Genomic DNA, 27100 nt, shown 5'->3' with positions numbered 1-27100 from the left:
ATCAAGCACAGATGTGTTCCAGGAGACAGATTATCATTTCATACAACTTCTGAACATCCCATCCTCATATGAGTCCTATTACCAGCAGTAAACACATAACTCGGTCACACAAGTACACTCAAGTGAAATCTTCAAATGCCAAAAGTATCAAGTTAGAATATGATCAAAAATGACAAGATTGTTTCGAAATAATTTATTCAGTTATACAAATACAAAACACCTCTCTCACTTGGTTATCATAAAATAGGTAGGTTTTGGCGGTGTTTACCAAATCCCCTGGATGTGTCAACATGGATCACCACTCCACAGAAACTGACAGCAGTTTGCCTGAAGTTACAATGCAGTTCAGTTCAGATGTTTAACCTACAGTATGTGAAGAGAAAGTCCATTGCTACTTAACAAAATATGATTCTGTGAGGTTTTTCATTTTTTAACAAGCAACAAATAAGCTCACATACGTGGAAAAAAAACAATCCAGTTCAATGTAGCATTGGAAATCAATGCCTTGAGTTACATGAGAATCACTGTGATTACAGACAAACATGTCAAATGAAATCTCCTTTTGTTCTGATAGTAATGGAAATAGCATATCTCCATCATTTATTGGTCTTCCTTGACTACCTCACATTCTACACTCCTCAGAAAATGAACTGACGATACGCTTGACAGAATGAAATTCAAGTCATATTTATTAAAACTGGTTTCTCCCAATCTGGAAAACACAAAAGTACACATAAAGTGGAGAAAATAGAGGAGGTTGACAAACAATGTGGGAAAAGGGAGAGGGGTTAAAAGCTTCATGTGAAGACATCATTTTTGCATGTCATTTTGTCTTGTGCTTTGGCCTTTAAAAGGGAATATGCATCACACTAGTAGCGTTTGGCTGGATGTACCCCTAAGAGCAACAGCTTAATTAAAAAGGTACAAGTTCTGATTTGACCTAAAACCATAAAGAGGTGTTCTATTGTAGCCGATAAACAAAAATGCTTTCTAAAGTCTCTTGTTCCGTTTTGTGCCCCAAGCCAGGTCCTCGTTTTGTAGCTGTAAAATGACAGTACATCTCCTGCTATACTGATGTACTGTTCCAAAGTCTTTACTGCTGTCCAAAAAAAGTGTAGCTCATTAAAATAAGACAGGTTCAGTTCATTTCAGCTCTGCCGGTTTTGACGGGCGTCCTGGCTCGGCAGAAAGCTGGGCTCCTCCCCTGCATCAGACTGATCTTCTACCGCGCTGAGAAGAGGCTGATGGTGGCTCTATCACCCGCTGAAGACATGGTGGGGGGATGTTCAGACCAGCTCCAGTACCTGTGAAGAGAGAAAACACAGACCTGTGAGCTCGGCCTCACTGGAAGTAACATGTTAAAGGGATAGTTCAACATTTTGGCAAATTGGCCCATTGCCATAATCCCTATAGTCTTAGGAGTAGGTTCGTTACCTTTAATTGTCGGTGCAAGCCATTTTTAGAACGGCGGAGCAGAGCCGTTAGCTGCTCAGAGCTACACTACGGAGGCTAATGGGATTCCTTGGTTTCTCTTATCAAACTCATCAAATACACAATCCAACAACTCCAAAACACTCTCATGGACAAGTTGTGACCTGCACATTCACTACGCTGTGAGATAATAATGGAACGTTACAAGACAGAGTTGTTTTTGAGGTAAATTCATGCAAAACCGCTGATGCGCGTTCCCGTCTGGGGCAGTTTTTCAGCAAGCAGTCTCTGCATTTGCCTCGAAAACAACTCTGTCTCGTAACGTTCCGTTATTGTCTCATAGCGTGGTGAATGTGCAGGTCACAACTGCATGGGCCAATTTGCCAAAACGTTTTTTTGTGATCAAGTTTTTATTACCCCCCCCCCCCCTTACAATATGCCCACATTAAACCATATTCACAGCTACACAATTGACACACATATACCACCTTATACATCGTACATATACCACCGTACATCATACATAATAACCATGTGAGCTACTGTCCCACCCCCATCCCACCCACCACACCTCCCACACCCCTCTGGCTTATTTCCTTCCCCTCCCCTTGCTGGACTCAGTCAACATCCGAACAAAAAAGGGGAAATACATAACATACATGTACAGTTCAATTAATTAACACAGGAGTGCCGAGTCCCCTTGTCCCTCTCATCCTCTACTAACAGATGACCAAAAAATACACCAGTAAGAATAATAAAAAAAATAAAAAATAAAATAAAACCCAAATCTTCGTACACATTCATACATCTATGGAGGACTGAGCCCTATCGATTAACCAGCTTCATCTGTGTAACTTAAGTCTAGTCTTCTCCAATGCCTTAGACAGGACCTCAATGCTACTTGCTATAGCCCCATTTGATTGAGCAATCGAGAGTTCTAGGGAAGTAATCTCGTGCAGTAAGGCAGTCCATTGAGAGATATTGAGTGTGTGTGGCGGTTTCCACCTCTGTATTAAAATTTTTTTAGCTGCTGTCAGGCCTAAGAAAAGTAGTTTTCTTCTGAGTGAACTTAAAGCAGAAGTAAGCGATCCGGTCGTTTTGGCTAATGCTGCGTTCCAGGCAGGCTTTTGAAACCGTAAATTACAGCTTCAAGTCACGACTTATGACTTTGTAGCGTTCCAGGCAACCCACTCGTGTTTTTCCGACCTGTTTTACCTGTGGAAGTCACTATAACGGCCACTCGTAACTTCCGACCCGTGAACTCGTACCAGATCGAACTGGTACGACTTCACAGGTCGGAAAAACACGAGTTACGGGTTGCCTTGAACGCACCATAACGTCTTGTCAGCCGATGGAGTTAGCAGCCCCCGCCCTCGTCATGGATCTATTGGTCCTCGTCCCTACGTCACCACATTCAGGCACATCCCTTGGCTGCACACACACAGCCCTTCATGCCGTTCTCTCTCCTCATTGGATAAAACTTGTAGGATACGAGAAAAGTTTTCTCCTCGGCTCAGAGCAGAGTGACTGACAGACCCGTGTTTCGGTCCAAACACTCTACAGGTAATACTCAGAAAATTAGAATATCGTGAAAAAGTTCATTCACTTCCCCATGATTGCGAACTGTACTGAACCAGACAGAGAGCTTTTAAAGGCTCAGGAACCCTTTGCAGGTGTTTTGGATTAATTGGCTGACAATTTGAGCTACAACATTGAACTTTTTCACGATATTCAAATTTTTTGAGATTCTGATTTTGGGGTTTTCATAAGCTGTAAGCCATAATAATCAAAATTCTAACAAATAAAAGCTTGAAATATCTTGCAATGCCTGTTATGAGTCTAAATAATATATTCATTTCACCTTTTAAGTTGAATTACTTAAATGAATGAACGTTTTCACGATATTCTAATTTTCTGAGTATTACCTGTATGTAAGTGATGGCTGTCAGAAGATATAACTATTTAAGACTTATATTAACACAAACATATCGCTTACTTCTGCTTTAAGCAATAATTGACTCATCATTTAACAGCAAAACAATCGGGTTACACGGTATGTTGACCCCAATTATATCTCCCATCAGGGATGCTACTTGAGACCAAAAAAACTCCACATCCGGACATTGCCACATCATATGACAATAAGTCCCTATTTGGCTACAGCTCACTCCGCTCCACCAACAGCCACAGACTTCTCCCCCCAAGGACTAAGAGCCGCACACTGGGAGACCGAGCCTTCTGCTCCTCTGCTCCACGACTGTGGAACACCCTCCCTGAACACCTGAGGGTTCCACAGTCGATGGATTGTTTTAAAAAGGGCCTCAAAACGTACCTTTAAAAAAAATATTTTAATCTGTAACTGCTCGCTCAAGACAACTGTTTTTAACTCTTGTTTTTAACCTATTTTTCTTTTTTGGTTGCTGTTGTAGCACTTTGAGATTTTTTGGTAAATATAAAGTGCGTTACAAATAAAATGTATTATTATTATTATTATTATTACAGTTACACAAGGGGCAAATGGGAGTGGACCAAATGTGAAGTTGACAGCGTTTCCTGGGGGTTAAATAAAATCTATGAATACATTTATAATGGATCATTTGATAATTGAAATTTCGTGACCTAATTTTAATGTTTCCCCATACTCTCTTCCAGTCAATAACTTGGTTATATTCCTTCAAGTCGACATTCCACACTTTGGTCAATTTGCCAAAATGTTGAACTATCCCTTTAAAGAAACAAGACAAGGTCAAAACCTAGAATATGGTGGGATATTTACCACTACTGATTTTCTTAAAGCGCAATCACGGAACATTTCTTAGATTATTCATTCATTATTTCTATTCATTAACAGTGCAATATGTGTGTCCCTATTCTTGATTATTTATTAGTAGTAGTTGTTGTTTTTAAGTAGTTTTAAGTGCACTGGGGCCTCACCTATTTCTTTGTCCAATTTGTGTAAAAAGACAATAAATACTATTCTATTGTGGTATATTTACATTCTTCATCTGTCTGTCCTCCACTGCACTCACGGCTGACACTGTCATTACCGGCAACCATGGTTCGTATGTTTGGAGTGTTTCAATGCAACAGTGTGTGATTTGCCTACAGCAGGACTAAAAATAGAACGGAAAAAGGGCACGTTTTAAACTAAAAACACAGCCTTTCCCCATTTGAAGGAATTATGGGTGCAGTTCTAGCATGGTCCAAACATTTACTTCCTGGTAGGTGGATACTGTGTTGCAGTTTAACACTATTGGATCTGTCTTTACCCAGTCACTAATGTTTGGTTGTGACATATGTGATGCGCCGGAACCTGTTGCAATGAGCAGAGCAACCCAAAGTGAGTGCCAGATGTTCGTCAATTACAGCAGCGTTGCCACGGCTTCGCAAACATCCATCTCCACTGGCCGTAACTGAACTAACAACTTCCAACGGTGTGGAGTACTAAAGGCAAATGAAAAAATGAGTGGAAGTACTCGGCCAGTGCAGTTCAGCCCAATTAGAAAAAGAATCCAAATTCATTCCCACTCGACCTTTGTGTTATGTAGCCATGAAGATCATTTTAATTTGATGTGGTGAGGTTTTGAAATCTCGGCTGCCGAGACCTTTGCTGTCATGGCATTTCCTTTTTGCAATACAAAAACTCCAAACAAAACAATAACAAATGTTGAACATTCCCTTCCTCGAAATAGGTGCTAGTTTCTGTCAACTGTCTGATTGATTTCTGCGGGAGCAACAACAATTAAGGTCTACAACCACATTCTGCTCTCTCATGCAGAAGTGTGGCTTTTTAGTAGAACATTCATATAAATATAAAGTGCAAACCTTGATTGTTCCTTGACTGTTTGCTGCAATAAGGACATTTGACTCCTGAAACAAAGAGAAAAACATGTTAATGATGGCACATGGTTTCTTGATGTTACAGCACAGGCAGTAAAACAACTATATAATAATAACTATGATTACTATACTTTTTTATATGTGGATGGAACTGCACAATTTATTAGTAGACGTGTTCTTGTAGAATAATAGTAGAATGTTATTTATCTATCTTGTGGTTCCTACATCTTTGACCTCACTAAATGCATCAGGATAGAGAGGTGTTGTGATTAGATGCACAAACTAGTCGCTGTAATGTTCTTTGTAGTGTAATAATGAGGGGGGGGGGGCTCACTCCATCAGGCAGAGCCCTCCAGCAGACAGCGCTGACAAACTCGTTGGTGTCGTCCTCCTTCTTGTCCTTGTCCAAGACGCTCTTCACTGTGTCAAACTTGAACGTTAACAGTGTCTTGGAAAGTCCTTTGTAGTAGAGGTACAGGGAGTTGTTCTCACTGCCTGTACACACACACACACACACACACACACACACACAATTATGTTTTATTAGCAATTATGTCAATGGGGTTTGAATTGTAATCTTATCACAGTGCGGTAGTGGTGCTCCTGCAGGACTAACCAAAATGAAATGTTATAAAAAAGATTATTTTCCAATATGACAGTTATCGTCCCACTCAAGGTGAATTCTTCTTACCACAGGCAACATAGTCTCCGTTGGAAGCTAAACCGACGAAATTCTTCTCATTGATGTGACCCTTGAAGGAGCGCAGACAGTGGGTTTTGTTGACGTTCCACAGCTTCAGCTGACTGTCTGTCGAGCTGCCAATTAAAAGCCCATAAATACAGAATAAGTGCAGAAGTGGAGCGTATAAGATGACAAGACATGCTTAGGAATAATCATTTCCAAAAAAAACCCCCTTCAGCTCCACTGACTTACGCTGAAACTATTTCCTCTCCGTTGACGAACTTGGCGTAGGACACGGCCTTCCTGTGGCCTTTGAACACCATGATTGGCTGCTTAGTGTTGCGTAGATCATAGTAGTGGACACAGTGGTCTGGTGAGGAGGGAAAAAAACCAACAACAACAAGTGGGTATGTGTTTACAGGGAGAACACTCGCTCACTCACGCTTGTTTCTCTAAGATGGCCTTGTTCTGGATTTGTTTTTCATTTTACGACTCTAAACCAACAAACTCAAAAGTTAAGGAGGGGCTTTCCTTTTTCAGGCTTAGCGCACTTGGGCTTCAGGCAGTGGGGTAAATACGCCGGGGGCATTTCACAGCTGGATAACAGTTTCTGAGATGCTGCTTTTATCCAGCGTTTGTTTTTTTGAAGGATTGTTTCTATGTACAAGTGAATATTTGTCATTCTTACTTCTCCTTCGGGACAGTAATAAATAGTCTGGACACCAGAGCCTGTGTGACTACAGAGGAAATTTAGTGGTCTACAAGGGGAAAACGGCTGTGGTGTGAGGTTTGTGCACCAGGGTCAGAAAGCAACAATAGTGTCAAATCTCAAAGAGAGAAAAACAAGTTTCTTTGCTTGTGATTTTAACAAGAGACAGATGAGTGCATTGGTATGATTTGTTTTTTATTTAACTGTCACCTATTAAATAAAAAGAGCTCATTATCATCTGATCTAAAGATGCACAACAACCTGTAAACCTACCTAAACACCATGTTAGGGATTTAAAGGAGAACTCCCCATGTAGCGTGTTTATGAGGTGAAGGTTGGAAACTTCAAAAGAAAATGAACTCTTATTTTCTGGACAATTTCTCCCAATAATTACATGTTTCCATCTTTTTTTTCCACAATAGAGGAGAATGAGAAGAGAAACCGAAACACAGGCCTCGTGTTACCTGCGCAGCCGAAAGCCAGATGATATCTGGAGGTTGGACTGAATTTAACACAGCAGACGTTGGCCTTGGCCTCGATGCTGGCCACCGAGTTGTCTAGATTGGTTGACCATAACTTCACTGAAAGAAAAAAGAAATTGGAAAACGATAACATAAGGACATTTGAGCATAGGCAGAAGTTGGCTGTAATACGTGGTGGAAAGCTGGAAAAATGAACCATCAGACAAAATATTGCTCAGTCACCTTTAGCGTCGTCAGAACCGGAGGCTAACAGCTTGGGGTCCATCAGATTGAAGTCGACACTCCAACACCTTTTTTCATGTTCCTGAAAAGAAAAGAGGGAGATGATGTCATGACAAACCTTGATGAAATAGATATGTGTAAACTAGAAATAGCTAATTTTCTTAGCCAATTACACTTTTTAAAATCTGATTTGTAGATTCCCATTGTAGCTGATTCAGGTACAATTTAATAGAACCATTTGTAAATTTTCTTTACTGTACAATTGGATTCTATGTATATATTAAAATACCAGACATTCTTGGCCTTATAGGTAAAAATTGAGAATTTTTCTTCTGCCTTTGTGCTTAGCTGTGATGTTGTGTTGTATGACTGTGGATCTGACTGCCTGGCACAGAGTCTGATCTGAGATTGATCAGCCAGCCACCAATCATAGCCATGGATGATCCTTGATACTAGCCTATCACAAGCTGATCAATCTTTACCATGTAACCCATGAAGTTGATTTGCTTCATTAATTGCATCATTAATCTAATGCTACTTTTCACAGGATCCCTTTTAAAATACTTTGTGTGATCTTCTAGACAATGTTATTGTGCCATTTAGTCTTTGCTGTAGACAATGCAGGCAAGCAAATGAAAAATGTTGTTGCAAAATTAAATATAAAAAGACAATTTGAATCTTTAATCCTAAATGATCATTTCAAGAAAGAACATGACAAAGTTACAACAACAACAAAAGTGTGGCTCAAAGAGCTCAGTCTCATACCTGGTAGACTTTGGACCTCTGGCCAGTGAATCCATCCCACAGGATGACAGTACCCTCGTAGTCGCTGCTGGCCAGAAGGTTCTTGTGATAGCTGCTCCAGCTGATACAGCTACGACAAAAACAAGGCTGGGATCACTCTCGGTTCACGGTGAGTCACATTGTTATCAACCACTCTACTTCTTTTGACTCCGGCTTTGGAGTCTGTTCTTATCAGATTACATCTTTACAGCCCAGTAGCCAACATGGTACACATTAATACCAGCTGTTTTACAATCCAGTGGTTCTGAAGCTCAGTGCTACACAATGATGAATGGAGGGCACTGAACAACAAATAAAATAAAAAAAGTAATAATGTGAAGTTATTGACTAATCTCTTGGTCTCCCAGGATCATTCACTGCTGCTGTGTTTGTTCAAAGGCAGCCCTCACACATTCTTATTTCCAGCTCCACTGCAGTCAAATGGAGACTACCGTATTTTCCGGACTATGTCGCACCGGAGTATTAGTCGCATCTGCCTAAAAATACGTCATGAAGAGGAAAAAAACATATATAAGTTGCACCGGTTTATAAGTCGCATTTATTTTTCAAACATTTCATTAATAGCCAGGTCTCATATAATGGCTGGGGCTTTGTTTACACGAAAGGCCGGCACCTATAGCCTACAACAGGCCGGGTCAAAAAAAGAAAAACAACTCCGTCGCCTGGAGCAAACTGATGAGGATAGGATCAGAAACTCCTTGTGGATTGCACTGTCGGACCTGGGTCTCTGCTCCGTGTCCGGAGCCCGGTCGGGACCGGAGCAGAGACCGAAGACGGGCCGCAGAATACGCTGTGAAAATACTCCGAATTGACTGGGAGTGAAGCGCCCACTTTTTTCATTCACCACAACACTCTGCCTCAACCCAACTCCCTTATTAGGGTTCATCAGCTCAGGGCTGGAGTCAGGGTCCTGTCTTCTGGAGGTGGAACGATTTTCTTTACCTGATTTTGGAATTGCAGGTCATTTCATTGACAGGATAGTGGATGTCCACCGCATCCTGGATCACGGTGCCATACTCAAACACCTTGATCTTCTTGGTCACACCAGCGATGGCAAAGTAGTCACAGTCGCGGTCAAACTCAATACTGAAAACAGAGGAGAGGACACAATGAAGGACGGTGAATGAAGAGCAAATTATATAAAAAAAAATTAAAAAAAACATGTCTGCTCCACTTTCTCTGGTCATAGTGGGTTCAGTGCTGATCTGGAAGAGCATAAATCTAATCAGAATTACACAGAGAAGAAAAACATACACAAATACAACTATGAAACTATGCAATTTTGAGTGCATTTGGGAAAACAAACAATGGTATAAATAGTACATGCAGAGCAATGGCAGTTGATTTCCCAAGACTTCAGTTTGTGTGACACAATTTAGTACAGCACCATAAAAAATTGGTAACAGACCATACTGTCCATTTCACCATGCAGCTGAAAACTCTTTGTTTTTTCCATACCTGGAGACAATACTGGAACCATTATAGAGGTCGCTGGCGTAGGACAGGGTGGCCAGCGGCCGCACAGAGTTGTAGCGTGTGAACTTGGACAAACACTCCATAAAATCATCCAGCTGGTTCAGGTTCCTGCCCTCGTCTGAAAACACCACAAACACACTGTTAATAGATCTTTTACTAAGAGCAGTGGATGAACTGATTACACGTCGACTGAAAGAGAAAACATAACCTCAGTGAATGATGAAGGAGCATCACAGCACATGGTAGTTTACTACCATCACTTTCACATAATAAAGAAGAGGATCATGTTGGAGAGTGGGCCACAAGCAAACCTCCTGAACTGTTTTACACCACAAGGCAATGATTAAAAATATCAGCAAGAGGCTGGGGGTTTGCAGCAGATGTGGTCTTTCAAGGGATAGTTCAACATTTTGGCAAATTGGCCCATTGCCATAACCCCTATAGTTTTAGGAATAGGTTTGTTACCTTTAATTGTCGGTGCAAGCTATTTTTAGAACGGCGGAGCAGAGCCGCGAGCTTCTCAGAGATACACTACGCTCATGGAATTTCTTGGTTTCCCTCATCAAACATTATATACACAATCCAACAACTCCAAAACGCATGCACATTCACCACACTATGAGATAATAACAGAACGTTACGAGACAGAGTTGTTTTAGAGGCAAATACAGAGACTACTTGCTGAAAAACTGCCCCTGACAGGAACACGCATCAGCGGTTTTGCATGAATTTACCTCGAAAACAACTCTGTCTTGTAACGTTCCGTTATTATCTCATAGTGTGGTGAATGTGCAGGTCACAACTTGTCCACTAAAGCATTTTGGAGTTGTTGGATTGTGTATTTGATGAGTTTGATGAGGGAAACCAAGAAATCCCATTAGCCTCCGTAGCGTAGCTCTGAGCAGCTAGCGGCTCTGCTCCGCCGTTCTAAAAATGGCTTGCACCGACAATTAAAGGTAACAAACCTACTCCTAAGACTATAGGGGTTATGGCAATGGGCCAATTTGCCAAAATGTTGAACTATTCCTTTAAATTAAAATACAAAAACAGTTACTTTGACTGTAAAACGTAAATGACAGTCAAGATTATCCATCAATCCTTTGAAGAGAAGCGCAGCTATAAGACATGAAGCCTTCCTCATGTCCTTCCTTCAAAACTCTGCTCTTTTCTCCAGTGATCGGTCCGTTACCAGAGCAACAGACTGTGGTTGTACCGTGACAAGGAGCTGCAAGAACCGTCTCTGGTCTGTAGGACTCGTCACCTGTGATGCGTGACATTTTGTTGGAGAAGTAGCACTGCTCTAGATCCTCAAAATGAGCCGTCAGCCTCTTTCTTCTTGACGCCAGGGTGCTGTTGTACCAGGTCTGTCGTTTTCCCTGAGGGGGGAAGAAAGAAAGGAAAACATCAGAACACAGTTGAACCAGTGATAACCTAACTTTTATTATGTTTAACTGAGAATGTGTTTTTGTTTTCCTCATTATCACTATAAAATATAAACCCTAACTTGACAGGTCCTAAGTGTAATATATAAAACTTGGGAATTTTACAAGTTTTTTACAAATCACTGAGGAACTTTTCTCCTCCTTTCAGGCAAAATCAATGACCTGGATCCATATGATCAAAATCTGTTTTGTAATAAGAGATATAGCAAATAGATACTTTCAAAAAACAACTTTCAGACAGTCAGAAAACAGTCACTTTGTGTGTTTCTCTGAATTACCTGGGTCGTTCCACCAAACCCTGGAGGCTGGCTGTAGTCTGGTGGGTCAATTATACTGCTACAGCTATTCAACAAACAAACAAACAGACGGACAGTAATATATGATTATCGAACAAAAGGAAAAATGTTCATATCATTGCTGGGAATTACATTTGTATTTAGGTAAACATGGGAAGTTGAGTGTGATGATGCGGGATTCATTTTGATTTACAGATATCATAGAGTTTAGCTGTACCTGGGCGCTGGTGATGGAGCCTCCACATTAGGCACCGTACACTCTGCCTCCATCATCGGGGAGTACAGCCCGCTCATTTCCTGGAAATTACACAGAAAGAACATGTTTGTTTTTCTGGAGCTGTGGTGGTGAGCCGCTGCATTTGTTGTCATCTCACAACAGGATGGGGTTCTATTATCAAACCTACAGATGTCAGGCTCTCTACCTTTCCTAACCTTTGAATTACGATTTGGCAAAACATTTAGTTCCAATCAGTTGGGACACATTTTCTTTATAAAAAAATATAAAAAATTTTGACTGGCAATATTGCAATTCCAAAAATATTACTTTTTTTTTTTTTTTAAAGGGATAGTAGCATTTTTTTTTTTAAGTGGGGTTGTATGATCTACAAATAGCCCCTAAGTACTTTAATTGCAGTAGAAGACTCTCTGCACTCCTCCCGTTAGCAACGCCAGCCCATAGCCCTGCCCAGAGATTTACAACATACAGTGTTGTGAACAGACCCAAAGAAAGGGCCTATTTTTGCGGCCTAAAAGAGGTTTTACCTGAAAAAAAATACACAGTTCCATTGTTCGCTATAATGTAAACTGTGTTTTTCCTGCACTTTGAAGGGCTGGAAAAAATTATATAATAGCAAGCAATGGAACTGTGTATTTTTTTTTCAGGTAAAACCTCTTTTAGGCCGCGAAAATAGGCCCTTTCTTTGGGTCTGTTCACAACACTGTATGTTGTAAATCTCTGGGCAGGGCTATGGGCTGGCGTTGCTAACGGGAGGAGTGCAGAGAGTCTTCTACTGCAATTAAAGTACTTAGGGGCTATTTGTAGATCATACAACCCCACTTTAAAAAAAAATGCTACTATCCCTTTAAGTATATTTTTGGGGCTTTTTTGCCTCTAATTGATAATATACTAGTAGAGAGAGACAGGGAATGCGGAGGCTGAGAGAGGGGGAATGACATGCAGCAAATGTACCCATGTCGGGATACGATATCTGGCCGGCTGCGGCGAGGACTGTAGCCTCTGCACATGGGACGCCTGCTCTACCAACCAAGCTAAACGACGCCCCGAAAATGTATCACATTTAATTATTAAGCTCTAGGTTAAAAAAGTGGGTTGTATCAGCAGCCAGACCACAATAACTAACTTCTGTTGTTTTTAGAAAACCCGTATGCATCCGTCTCGACATGCCTAATTTATGTTTGACTCATGTTTCTCTCTCCACAACGCACTGGTGCTCGGTTCACCTGAAAAGGCACCGCTCATATTTACAAGATTTAAGATTTACACTGCGCGAGTGGATGGTGAACCCTGGTTCGTTACCTCAACACGCTTGATGTCGTCTTCCAGGAAGTTGAGTTCCTTCTGCAGTTGCTCCAGTTGCTGTTGACCGAAGCAGAAACATAAGTAAGTCTGCCTGTGGAAATGTCTTAACATCATATTTAATCATTGCTTCTTTTGCAAGTTAATTAAACCCCTGGAAGGTTGAGCTTTTTTACTCATGTATAAACATTTTCACATATTCTTGGAAATTGCGTTGCGCTCCCAACTGACTTTGTACAACAGCGGTACTGTTTTACATTGTGTAGATAAAAAACAACGGCACCTCTCTCTTGTTTCTTCTGGCTTCTTTAAGGAACTCCATGAGGATCTGTCTCTGAGCTGCTTGAGATTCCTTGTGGGGAGACAGACAAAGTACATAATCACACACAAGCACAACCAAAGCCACAGAATACCTTTGCTTATCCAGATCAAAAAGATATTAAGATACATAAAAAATGTTTGGTCCTCAGTGGAAAATGTGTTGAGCCCTGAAGCTCTTGTCTGTCTGCGTGATCATTTCATTTCTAACATCTTTTCTTATTTGATTTTCATTGCAAAAAAGATGCATCAACCTTCGGATCAAGATGTATGATCTGAACTGCACATATTCTAAAATTCAAATAGACAAATTGACTTTTTCTGCTCACTCAAGTTATTGCCTGTAAGCTAAACTGACATATAGAAGTGACCAGTTGCAGGAGTTAAAGCAGAAGTAAGTGGTCCGGTCGTTTTCGCTAATGCTGCGTTCCAGGCAGGCTTTTGAAATCGTAAATTACAGCTTCAAGTCACAACTTACGACTTTGTAGCGTTCCAGGCAACCCACTCGTGTTTTTCCGACCTGTTTTACCGGTGAAAGTCACTATAACGGCCACTCGTAACTTCCGACCGGTGAACTCGTACCAGATCGAACTGGTACGACTTCACGGTCGGAAAAATACGAGTTTCCTTGAACGCACCATAACAGTCCTCGTCCCTACGTCGCCACATTCACGGCGTCCCTTGGCTGCACACACAGCCCTGCATGCCATTCTCTCTCCTCATTGGATAAAAACTGTAGGATACGATAAATGTTTTCTCCTCAGCTCAGAGCAGAGTGACTGACAGACCCGTGTTTCGGTCCAAACACTCAATGTAAGTGATTGCTGTTGGAAGATATAACTATTTAAGACTTATATTAACACAAATATATCACTTACTTCTGCTTTAATGAAATGTTTCAAAATTAGAGATGTGATTATTAAAACCAAATATGGCCGCCACCTTACAGCCCTCATCTGATCTCAGATGTAGCTGTAGCAAAATTCAGAAGCAACCAGAGAAGGTGAGCTCCAGCTATGACAGCAGATGTTGCTGCTTACACAGACTAGAACTGGACAATATCATTGTTTAATTATAAAAGTGATTAATGTATCATGGACGGTATTAAAGGGATAGTTCAACATTTTGGCAAATTGGCCCATTGCCATAAATATGGCATATAGTATAATATAGCATGGTGAATGTGCAGGTCAAAACTTGTCCACCAGAGCGTTTTGAAGTTGTTGGATTGTGTATTTGATGAGTTTGATGAGGGAAACCAAGAAATCCCATTAGCCTCCGTAGCGTAGCTCTGAGCAGCTCACGGCTCTGCTCCACCGTTCTAAAAATAGCTTGCACCGACAATTAAAGGTAACAAACCTACTGCTATGACTATAGGGATTATGGCAATGGGCCAATTTGCCAAAATGTTGAACTATCCCTTTAAAGGTGGAATTGATGGCTATAAAGAGAAGAGTAACAAGACTTTACCCACAATTGAATGTATGAATGAACATGGTCAAAGTTTTTGCTGCAGAGGCCTCAGCTGCAGCGGCTATACACATCTGGAGAAACATCTACATTCCTTTAGAAAGTGGGAATTTGATGCAGCCAATCAGATAAAACCATTGAAAGCCAACATTTCCACAGGCAAATAAAAAAAAATCAGGAGAACACATCCACTAATAAAAACATATCAGTAATATGTCATGTAAAAGAGAAAAAAAAGGAATCAGCTGGTAAATTCAGCCAAATGGTCTGAAGAGCAATTCCACCAGAAAGATGAACCTGACGACCCCGCCTTACATTTCATATCTGGCGACTGTGAACCAGAAATACTACCGAAGAAATATCAGAGGAATGTCATGAAACCAGAGCGGTGGAAGGTCAGGTACGTGAGGAGAAGGGGTACCAGCGTTTCAGCGTGAGGCAGAGTCAATCAGACATGTCATCTGGCTGCTTTATTTTAATACGCTAATTTACAATCCAAGCTAACGGAACACTAAACTGGGCTGATAAGAGATCTACTGGCAATCGAGAAAACATTCATCGCCAGATTCTAGACCCCAAAGTTAGAGGAGAACAAATAATTCTCGGACATTGAGAAACATCATTATCATAACAACCGTGAAAAACCCGAGATTGGAGCGACTGATCAGCTGATTGTAATGATTTCTCAGGTGGCTCATTTCACAGACGGCGAGAGAAGGAGAACCAACCACAGACACGCAGTAGATACAGACGCAGATAATCTAAGTTGACCGGCCTCTTCACAGACACTACAGACCGTATGACAATGGTGCGAGTTTGTCCATCTGCATACAGTGCGACACGCTTGGTACTAAACACAACAACTAATGTGTATCAGCAGGCATCCAAAGGTAACACTACTTCACTGTAAAAACATGGTGGTGAGATATTTATCCATCAACTATACTGCTGCTGCTGAGAAAACTAATAAGAGGCTTAAACTGGGGCTCACGGTCTCCTTACTGTTGCACATGCAAGTAGCAAATACACATTACTTTGAATAAATGTGATTATTCCTTTGTGATTCTAGCCACTCTTCCTGTAATAAAAGACAACAATAAACTCAACAATAAATGTGTCATCCTCCTTTCATGCAAACTGTTGTGGGAGTAACTCTGCTCTGCTCTGCTGACATCGATAGCGGCTGGACTTTTATGTTGAACGGTGGACTTCAAACTTTCCAGGTAAACTTCCCAAAAAACTTGAACTCTGCACGGGGGGCTTATGTTTCTTCTGTCCCCTGCACCTGGAGGCAGATTGAGATTAGAGGAGGATGTTAAACGCTGATAATGAAGTTAATGTGTGTGTACGGTCCGAACCCTCCTGAGGTGCTGGCAGACGCGTACCAGTTCCAGATCTGCAAAATCTGTTTAGTGATATCTCGTCTTTTGTGGCGCTGTTCTCTGAGCTGACTTGGGAAACAAATCAATAGAGAGAAACAACAGGCTGGTGGAGCCCTAAAGTCCCCCTCCCGCGACCCTTTTTGGTTATTTTAAAACATTCTCTGTGGTCTTTAAATTGTGATTAGGAGGTTTTTAGCCAAAATCACAAAACCTGTGCCACTTCCCAGGGCTCTCCTTCTGCACAGCACCAGCAGCTCATTAGCAATGCGCCTCTGGAGGGTGGGCGGAGACTGCGCTGCCCCGCCCAGCGCCTCCAACGCAGACGCCGCCTGGGGGACGCATCCACCGGATCTTCTCCACCAGTGAGGAAGAGACGTGGAGAGCGGAGGAAACTATCAGGAAAACTATCAGGAAGATCGTACTGCCGCCGGCCGCTGCCATTAGTAGGCTACTTGGGTTAAATGGGAAGAAGAATACTAGGCTTATCTGTTCACCGAATAGGCAAGGGCGGGGATGATCGCGATCACAGTGTAAATTGAACACTTTAGCGCAATTTAGCGCGTTAAAGTTAATTACCGTTACAGCGCGACGTGTGTGTGTGTGTGTGTGTGTCTGTGCGCCATTGTGTGTGAGAGAGTGCAGGAGGAGGGGGCTGCCTGACAGAAATGACAGAGGGTGAAACGCTGTAAAAAAAAAAAAAAAAAAAAAAAGACTATGGTGGGCCCAAATGAGACTCATCAATTGGGAAGCACTGCTTTTTGTATTTTTATTTATCAAAGAAGAGCATACAACTGTTACAGTATGCATGCATTTGAGCATGAATTATGTTAAGTTAAAGCAGATATCAGCTTCACGGCCGTTTCGGCTAATGCTGCGTTCAAGGCAGGCTTTTGAAACCGTAAGTTACAGCTTCAAGTCACAACTACGACTTGGTAGCGTTCCAGGTAACCCGTAGCTCGTGTTTTTACCATCCTGTTGTCTGTGAAAGTTCCCTATAACGGCCACTCGTAACTTCCGACCCGTGAACTCGTACCAGATCGAACTGGTATGACTTCACAGGAAGGAAAAACACAAAGTACGAGTTTCTTTGAACGCACCATGAGTTAGCAGCCCCCGCCCTTGTCAGGCATCAATTGGTCCTCGTGCTACGTCACCACATTCACGCGCATCCCTTGGCTGCACACACAGCCCTTCATGCCGTTCTCTCTCCTCATTGGATAACACTTGTATCCCACAAGGAAAATTTTCTCCTCGGGTTACAGCAGAGCAGAGTGACGGAGAGACTCGTGTTTAGGCTGAAATACTTCATGTAAGTGATTGCTGACGGAAAATAGGACTATTTAGGACTTATATTAACAAAAACATTCCACTGATATCTGCTTTAAGTTCAATAAACATATTTAAAGTGGCAGTTTTATCATATCTGGTTAAGTGTGCGGTCCTATGTGGAACCTCGGTAGTGTCGATGGAAAAATTGTGGCCCCCTCCATCATTTAAGTTGCCCATCCCTGTTCTAAATTATCTCAAACACATCTTTGAAATGAAACTTTCTGGTTACTTATCATCTGATATAACAGATATAATCTAATCTTGCTGAACGTAGCCTATTGGTCTTGCTCTTGACAGACAGACGCTGGGTGTGATTGTGTGCGAGGGGGAAAAATAAGCTTGTGTTTGACAGAGGAAGCCAAAGGTGTTGTGTCGCAGTTGGCATTTCATGCAATTCAAAAGCAGACGGTGAAAATGTGTTTGCTTTTTGTGACGCAACTCAATTTCAACAGGCCGTCTGCCACTCCGCCAGAGCGCATATGCTTCTGTGCTGATGTAAGAGAACAAAAGTCGACTGGATTAGGTTGTGGCTCCTGCTTCTCTACTTCTCTTTTTTTTCCGGAGACGTCTTTTTATATCGCGCAGATGGACGAAAACAAGAGAAAAAAAAGAGGATGTTCCAAACTGAGAGATACACATTAGGTTTTACAGCATTTACTCAGAAAGAGTGTCCATGTTAACCACGAAAAACAAACACACCCTCTATCAAAAAGATCGTGCTCAATAATACCATTCACATGACTCAACAGCTCTTGATTTTCCCTACAGTGCCCGAGGCATGTCCTTGAAGAAAAACCAATACTATGCATATATAAACACAGTATATATGCTGGATAATGTCATTCTCATTGGTGCTGTTGCTCTTGCTGGACCACATTCACAGGACACAATAACATGGAAGAGCCTCTGATAAATCACCTGCTCAGACTGTATAAAAACAAAATTATGACTCCACTGTTGTGTTAGAAAAGGTACAGTTTATCTCCAAAAGAAACATTCTTGTTTCTCTGGGAATAACTGCCTATGAGTCATCGGTGACTCAAATAATGATTGTTATACCTTTTTATCATGGAACACTGCGTGGCTCCAAGAGGTGTTCGGATGCCATAAAACCGTATATTTAACCTGTCTCATCGGCCTCAGCGCCCTGCTTACCGCCTCCAGCTGCTTCTTCTTCTGAACCAGGAGCTCCAGCATCAGATTAACATTTGCCAGATCCAAGTTGTCTTGATCAGGACTCAACACATCCTGGAAGACCTGCCACCTGGACCCGTTCTGAAAAGACAATGGGGAGAAAGAGTGTGAGGTTATGAGGTTGTTCGGGCCAAGAGACTGGCCAGAAATGGAGAAACAGAGAAAGATTAGTGTGTGTGTTGTACTTACGGGATGATCTAATTTTAGTCTCTTCTCCTCTGACCTTTGCTTCTGTTTAAGGATCAGTTCATTTACTGTGAACACAGTAGGAAAAGGGGTTAATGAGAGGTCAAAAGGCTACATAAGTAACTGTCATATGCGTAGAGTTTCATTGTTAGAACATAAACCTAACCATATACAAGTGAACCCTGATGTTTCTGTCTTCTGGAGTCTCTTATTTACTATACAGACCACTGACGTCTTAGTAAGGCCTGATTATGATGATCTGCTAACTGATGATAGGTCAAGTTCAACATAAACAGCAGCACTTGTGCATATGGTCAAATCTAACTGACATGTTTCAGTCCTGATGACACACAAAGTTTTTATACTTGAGCTTACAAGATCTCACCTAACCTTACCTTTGGCATGGTATTAAAGGGATAGTTCAACATTTTGGCAAACTGGCCCATTGCCATAATCCCTATAGTCTTATGAGTAGGTTTGTTACCTTTAATTGTCGGTGCAAGCTATTTTTAGAACGGCGGAGCAGAGCCGTGAGCTGCTCAGAGCTAAGCTACAGAGGCTAATAGGATTTGTTGGGTTCCCTCATCAAATACACAATCCAACAACTCCAAAACACGCTCATGGACAAGTTTTGACCTGCACATTCACCATGCTACGAGATAATAAAGGAACGTTACGAGACAGAGTTGTTTTCGAGGCAAATGCAGAGACTGCGTGAGCCAATTTGCCAAAATGTTGAACTATCCCTTTAAACAATATGTAAATATCAAACAAATAGATCCAAGTAAGAAATAAAACTTGAAAAATGTAATATTCTTATATGGTGCAATACAATGGATGTGCCTCATGAGACAACTATATGTCAATATGCAAGTACAAGTAAGTCAAATAATTGAAATGAAAAAGAGCAAACAGGCCTCAAAACTCTTAATTGGAATACCTACCAAGAAAGTTTGGGTAAAGCTGATCTACATTATCCACGATATAGTTACACTTGGGACATCTGTTGCTGTCCTCAAGGCTCTGACGGATACATCTGAAACTGCAGGAAGGAGAGAGAATTTGAAATAACAGTAGATTGGAGTAAAACAGGCAGTGATGACTGTCTGAGTCACCGGGAATGAGGTGAAATTGCACGTAAATGTGGTGAAAGTGCTAAAAGAGCAACCGTGGGGAAAGTGCTATAATAATATATAATAAGATATATAATATGAGCATCGACAACTATCCTGCTTGGCATTGGTAGTCACTCCACCTATATGCGCAGACAGTGCCTTGCAAAAGTCTTCATAACCGTTGAACTATTTCACATTTTGGCACGTTAAATGTTTTATGTGGTAGACTAACACAAAGCAGCACATAATTGTGAAGTGGAAGGAATCAAGAATTTGTTTTACAAATAAAAAATCTGAAAAGTGTGGTGTGCATATGTATTCAGCCTCCCTGAGTTAATACTTTGATGAACCACCTTTCGCTGCAGTTCCAGCTGTAAGTCTTTTGGGGTATGTCTCTACCGGCTTTGCACATCTGCAGACTAACATTGTTGCCCATTCGTCTTTGCAAAAAATAGTTCAGTTCAAGTTGAGTGAGATTGGATGGAGAGTGTGAACAGCAGTTTTCAAGTCTTGCCACATATTCTCAGAAGGATTTAGGTCTGGACTTTGACTGGGCTGGTCTGTCACATAAAATGCATTTAAGTGTGTGGTTGTAATGTGAAAAACATGTGGAAAAGTTCAAGGGGTATTAAGAATATTCTCATTTGTCCAGGTCATAGTTATCTCAAGGAAATTGAAATCAAATGCAACTGGATGTGGTTATTTGTCTAGGATCACATCTGACCAGGCTAGGACTGGTCCCAGCCTGGTCAGATGCGTACATGAACTGATGAAGCCTCTTGGATGAGAGGTGAAATGTCTTCCTAGACAAATAACAACGTCCAGTTGCATTCGATTTAAATTTCCTTGAGATTCAAGGGGTATTAATACTTTTACAAGGCACTGTCTGCAATCACATGATCCAGAAGGCAAAAACAACGACTGTCATCAACATGACAAAGACTGACTCTGGTTTGTTGAAGTGGGGAATTATTTGTTTTACAAGTTCAGCTTATGTTATGATATGTGTTGTGTTTTTTTTTTTATATGGACATCAGCTTGGGTGTATAGCACCCATTCTAATGTTCAACTTTTCTAAGAAAAACAAAAACAAAACACAGAGCATATGATCAACAATAAAAAATAGAGCAAACAAGTTTCATGATCATAACAGTTATAATAATAATGGGAAAACATGTGAACAATGTTGTTTTTTCCAGGTGTAGGTTACTTGCACAGTGAGTGTATATATTGTCTTCGTTGGCCATTTAAATGTGCCATTGTGTTTAGTTTTCTGGGGAAACACTGACACTGCAACAACTTCAAACTTACCAGAAACTGTGCCCACACTTTGTCATGTGTGCCTCTTCTATCATCTCGAAGCAGATGGGACTGAAAAGGCAGATAAAAGAAGAGTTTATTGCAGGTCTCAAACTTTATTTTCTTTTTTTTTACCAGTGAGTTTCCTTCGATGCCCTGCACTCACCAGACAAAATCGTTGCTTTTATCTTCGTATGAGTTCAAGAGGCCGTTGCATAAAGGTGCTTGGTGGAGGGATTTCTTCCTGCTGCCCGAGGAGCCGGAGGGTCTGCTCAGAGAGGCGAAGGCGCCCCGGGACGACGGCACGGCGGCCAAACTCGGCACCGACAAGCCGCCCTCTCCGGCCGCTGCCAAGCTCCGGGTGGGCACGACGTTTCCAGAGTTGTTACCATTACTTGTGACGGCGGCGTTGTTGCCACCGCCACCATTAGTGTTCCCGGTGCCCCCCGTGCTGCTACTCGTGCCGGGCACTGAACTCGCCCCACCAGCGTTTAGCTGTGGCCGGTTGCTTGACATGATGCGAGGGGGGCCGACGAGAAACTCCCCCAAATCCTCTGCGTTGTTTGATCAGAGCATCCGGACAGCGCTGCTGCTATTCGGCCGCTTTAGCAGGTTAGCAGGCTAACTAGCTGGCTCGCTTGTGTGCTTAGCATCCTGGGATAAAGCAACAGTGCCCGGACATCCAGCGTGTTTTAAACTCGTCCCCTTCGGTGTCTGCTTCGCTAAAGTCGCTGACAGCGTATGAGGAAATTGCTTAAATACTGAAGGCCAAACGGCATGAACACTGAAACGGACAAAAACAAGCAGAAGTGCGTTATCCGGGAGATCAGCTGGCTAGTTGCTGTTAGCTACGGACAGGAATCGCTCGAGTTTCTTCGATTACCCAGCAGCAGGTACCCAGCGCGCGCCTCTCCTTCAACTGCTGCCCTCTGGCGGGGAGGAGTTTGACTGCCCTGGACAAATAATAATATACACTGCAAAATGTACAAACGTTACACCAGGGTCTTCAACGTTTTTCAGGCAAAGGACCCACAAACTGACGGCAAACCGCCATAAAACTGAAAGAGGAAGAAGAGGAACCGACAGAAAGATGAAGCAGGGAGGGGGGGGTATAGCCTATTAGGCTATATTAAACCGGGCCCAGTAGGCTATAAATGTAGTTTGTAGGCTAGCTATTCAAATAATACACAGCTTCATAGCCTATATTCTTTTTTCTTTTTAATTATCTTTTTCTTTCTCATAGCCTATATGCTATTCATGTTTTTTCTAAAGGTGTAGGCTACAGTGAGTAGGGTGACTCTGCCATCTAAACAGACCTTGTTCACTGATACCAATGCCAATATCAACCATGTCTGTCAACTCCATGATAATCATGCAGGCTATTCAATCAAGCTATTCAGTTGACATTTTTATTTGAAACATAAATGTGGAAACTAATAAAATATTGTCTAATCAACCAAAAATTCCACGACCCTCCTGCAGCCCCTTCGCGGACCGGACCCCCTGTTGAAGACCTCTGTGTTACACAAATTGAAATAAAGAGCAAGGTTGCCCCCACCCCACCCTTTTTTTTCTTTTTCTTTTTTGCCTTTTACCCCTTATAGAAACAGGATGTCATCTAAACTCAAAGGTATACTTACTATTGTTTTGAGCTTCCAATCATATCTACATTTATTGCTATGAAAAATCCAGAAAAAAGTCATGGAATTCATATTTTTGTTTATTTTGTCACAGAGCATTTTTGTCACATTGTATTAAAATCACTCAGTGTATAGACAAGATGTTCTTGGGATCAGGGTTCCCCTTTTATTTCAAAGTCAGCCTAATAAAATAGTTTTAGATAATTAAATAGGCTAAGTTTCATGTTTGTTTCATATCTTTAGTCATAAGATCAAACAGTTGCTAAAATGAATACAAGGGATAGGCTATTATTCAGATATCACATTAGGATGACAAATTTGTTAAAAGACAAAAAAAACGTGAGCATAAAATGAAGAGAAAAAAAACCTCTAAGAATATTATAATGACTCCAATCTTCCATAGAAATACAGAGTGCCTCCTCATGGTTGTCCTTTTTTTTCAGATGATATTGCCTTTACATCAAAAACAAGCAACTAGGTCACATCCACAAAGTGCGGCCGCTGCCTGCGCCAAGAAAAACAGCGTCATGTCATTCAAGCATCCACCTGCAGCTTGGCAAATAAAACCTAAGGAGCACTAACGTATTCATGCTCACAGTTTATCCAGGCTGCTACTTGCTTTTCCATTTTTACCTCCACATGGGCAAACAAGGGGTCCTCCATGTAGGCACGCACAACATGGATTTTCCCATGTTTTTGTTTGCGGAAGAAGTTTATATGTATCATTATGGAGCTCAGGTAGGATGTGAAATAAGTTTTTCAGCAAGAGGAAAACTACTGGATACATTGAAGGGTAAATTAATTTCCCTGAAGAGGACCACCGTGTAAAATGTCTTTCTGTGTGCTGCACAGGTCAATCATGTTGGGTGTAATTCAATGTGACTCAAAATGAAGTCAGAGTGCTCAAGCTCACTCAATATCCACAAAACTTCAGTCACTAAACACACTAAAAAATAAAATATGGATAACTTTTATACTGGAAATTTTGATTTTTTTTTTTTGTGTCGTATGTCTGGTTTCCATATTTTAGGGAGTGAAGATAGTGAGTGTGTGATTTACACAGAACTTCAAATATCAGCTTTAGTTCATAATTTAAACGCTTGCAACGACTCTGAGACACCCAGAGGAAAACACCTGCAGTAGCCTACTGTACTGTATATACACCAGGTTGCGTTTGTCCCCCTCTGCCCCTCTCCCCCCACCCCTTTCTATTTTACACCAGTGGTAGTGAAAAGCTTGCCTTCTTTCTTTCTCCCCTTTTCTTCTTTCCCTCCTCATTTGTCCTGCACATCAGCCTGGATTTTCTCCTATTGGGTCCCCCCCCACCCACCCACCCACCCACCCTTTTCTGCATGAGGAACCAGGGTGTGTGTCTGTGTGTGTGTGTGTGGGGAATGCGCGTGGTGGCGGTGCTGGCAGGGTGGAGCTGGAGGGTCAGCGGTGTTGTTGCAGTGGAGGTTAGTGAGCGGCAGAGAGGTAAAAGAGAAAGAGTGAGTGACACAGGGAAAATAATGAGGGTGTGTGGAGGAATGAATGAGTGAGTGAGTGAGAGAGCGAGAGAGAGGAAAAGTGTGTGTGAAAGAGAGAGGGAAGACAGAGAGTGGGCCTCAGGGTCAGTGAGGTCAAGACCGACAAGCTCAGATGAAGGATAATCTGTGGAGGTTCCTTACAGTGGGGGGTGAGGCCCCGGTGGAGCATGCCCATTCAGACTCTCTCTCTCTCTTTCTACCACACACTGCCCACCCCTTTATCGCTCTCTTCCTCTCTTTATCTTCTGTCTCTTCTCCTTCATCCCCCTTTCCCTCCCTTTTTTTTGTTGCTTTCTCTTCTCTTAAAACCCACCCCTCCTATTTCTTGTTTCTTTTTTTTTTTCCAACACAGTTGCAGCTGGATTTCAAAGGGCACTTTGCCAGCAGAAAAAGCTGAATGTTTAGCAGGCAGATCCCTCAGTCAGGCAGGCTGGGATTGTGGAATTCCTGCCTCCCACTCTTTAGGAACAGTTTTTTTGCCCCTTCGGGGGCCCCTGCCATAACTGCCAGCGGCCTCCTCCTCCATCTCCATCTCCAGCCTGGATCCAGGGCCCTGTTTGCAAATTGAGCCTGACAACAAAAATAGTTGGATCTTGAGGGTGGGGGGAGAGAAGGACCAATATTTGATGAGGTGTGGAATAGTAACAACTGCCCGTGATGGCCACTGTTTGTTTTAATGACCACTCTGAGGTCAATAATAAAGGACGACGACGCATTGCGAAAAGATGTGTTTGTCACATTCATTGAATCCGAGCCTACAGATATATGTGTGGATAAAATCCACACGTGATAAAACGCAGACGTCTTCAAACAGGTGGCAGTCTATTGTAGCAATAAAGTTTTACAATATTTTTCAAGATCGGTATAGATTTTGTTTGCAGTGTCTGGAAACATTTTAGTGAGTACACCTGTCTTTTGAGTTAGGAGGGCCTGTGAAAGTTGCCAAAAGCTATTTTTCCATTTGCAAGGTATCTTTCAAGAGTCACAACATCAGATCCATACATGATAAATACAACAACACACAGATGCTAAAGAATACAGTACCACCATGCCTGAAATGCTTTTTTTTTCCATACAAAGAAAGTGTATAATGATTTTTTTATTTATTAATCAACGTGAGGTATTACAGTAGATTGAATGACACTTTGTTCTGCAGTCACCACTTCTGCTGGCTACACAGGACTATAATAGGAAATCTATTTCACCACTGTTCAACACAGATTGGCAGTGTATGACACTCCGTGACTTAGGCTGATTGTGAGATATGAATATCACAACTCCCTTGAATTTACATCCACACAGTCACTGCCATAAATTGTATTCACTTCATTCAGGCGTCCACCTATTTGCACTTTGTGGGAGCTTTCTACCTCAGCTAGCAGTCTTCTCCAGCATAAGAGTTTGCTTGTACTGAGCAAACTCTCTGGTGTGGGTGGAAGCTCCAGAAGTGTGCAAGTGGACCCTGAGTTGAGTTTATCTGTTCATTTGTGCGTATCCATATATGTACATCTGTGTGTATATATGCAAGTGGTTAGTATATTGTTTTTGTTTTGTTTTTTTCAATTATTGGCCTATTAGAGAAAGATTTTGTATTCACATCAATAAGAAACTATGATTCATATATTGTATTAAAATGTTTTTTTTATTTTATTTCCACCTTCAGCTTTAAACAGCTTTATATAGTATCCCATCATACATTTCTCACTACGTCCCCCCCTGCTTTTATTCTCCCTTCTCACCTGATACTTCCTCTCCCTGTTTTTTCAGCCTGGCCTGCCTCAGCCCACACAAACACAAGAGTTCGGAACAAAGCAGGTAGCATATTTGGATGATAAAAAGCTTGCAAAAAAAAAAACCTTTTCATGTGCGAGACAGATGTTGTGCCTGTCCGCGCGGTACCACTGAAGAGAGCCAGAGCATGAGCGAGCGAGATAGGTAGATCAAGACGAAAGGGAGGGAGAGAGAGGGGGAAGAAGGGAGGGAGCAAGAGGAAGAGAAAAGAAGGAAAAGGGGGGAGAGGGAGGGAGAGGTTTACTCAAACCTCACCTCCTTCACTCTGGATTTTGTGTGTGTGTGTGTGTGTGTGTGTGTGTGAGAGAGAGAGAGAGAGAGAGAGAGAGAGAGAGAGAGAGAGAGAGAGAGAGAGAGAGAGAGAGAGGTCGGATGAAGGGTAGCAAGGTTGAGTTCAAACACACTTAGTTACCAGTTTATTTGCTAAAACACTATACTTAGGTGTGATTTTGAATACTTCCATTTCATGTTACTTTACAGCCACCACATTCAACAAGCAAATTCTTTTTTTTTTTTTTACACATGAAACATTTTACTCCTTCAATGTTTCCTTTGTAATTTAATGTTTCAAACACAAAACCGATGATGAGCTCATAATAATATACAACACTGTAAAATGTTGCATATGTATCTGTCATAAATATTTGTCATATTGACAGCAATTTTATAATACAACATTTTGCCATTAGAATTAGAATTTAGTGTTGACTGTTCAGAAGTTGACCTACAATCTGTCTATACAGTAACTCATCAGTAAATGACTGGTTACTGAAACCTGTCAGTAAATGTAAGTGTAATAATATATATTCCCCTATAAATTGCAGTGGCAATAGGCCTACACATAGAAATACAAGTACCCAAGTACATCAGATTCATATTGCAATACAGTAGACTGTGTACCTAGTGGATCCCACCGCCTCATTCTG

The 27100-nt window shown here is 41.6% G+C and overlaps 1 protein-coding gene across 2 annotated transcripts; it reads right to left on the bottom strand.

The window, feature by feature from the left end:
• Nucleotides 1-186: 186 nt before the first annotated feature.
• Nucleotides 187-22074, bottom strand: cop1 (COP1 E3 ubiquitin ligase). 2 transcript variants are annotated; one of them, XM_083991520.1, is made up of 20 exons: nucleotides 21381-22074; nucleotides 21227-21286; nucleotides 19745-19842; nucleotides 18804-18868; nucleotides 18576-18695; nucleotides 13205-13273; nucleotides 12922-12981; nucleotides 11602-11681; nucleotides 11367-11430; nucleotides 10860-11022; nucleotides 9629-9764; nucleotides 9113-9256; nucleotides 8132-8240; nucleotides 7367-7448; nucleotides 7127-7243; nucleotides 6206-6323; nucleotides 5963-6087; nucleotides 5606-5766; nucleotides 5257-5301; nucleotides 187-1304 (listed from the first exon to the last, which is right to left on the bottom strand). In XM_083991520.1, exons 1-20 carry the CDS (start codon nucleotides 21728-21730, stop codon nucleotides 1287-1289), a joined length of 2184 nt encoding a protein of 727 aa, XP_083847646.1. In that variant the 5' UTR covers nucleotides 21731-22074; the 3' UTR covers nucleotides 187-1286. The 2 variants fall into 2 exon arrangements, with proteins under 2 accessions (XP_083847646.1, XP_083847647.1); XM_083991521.1 differs by having other exon boundaries at nucleotides 10908-11022.
• Nucleotides 22075-27100: the final 5026 nt, after the last annotated feature.

This window comes from Trachurus trachurus (assembly GCF_905171665.1).
Source record: "Trachurus trachurus genome assembly, chromosome: 17".
NCBI classification, from domain to species: domain Eukaryota; kingdom Metazoa; phylum Chordata; class Actinopteri; order Carangiformes; family Carangidae; genus Trachurus; species Trachurus trachurus.
The sequence above is the reverse complement of the archived record's forward strand: the minus strand, read 5'-3'. Positions and strand labels throughout refer to the sequence as shown.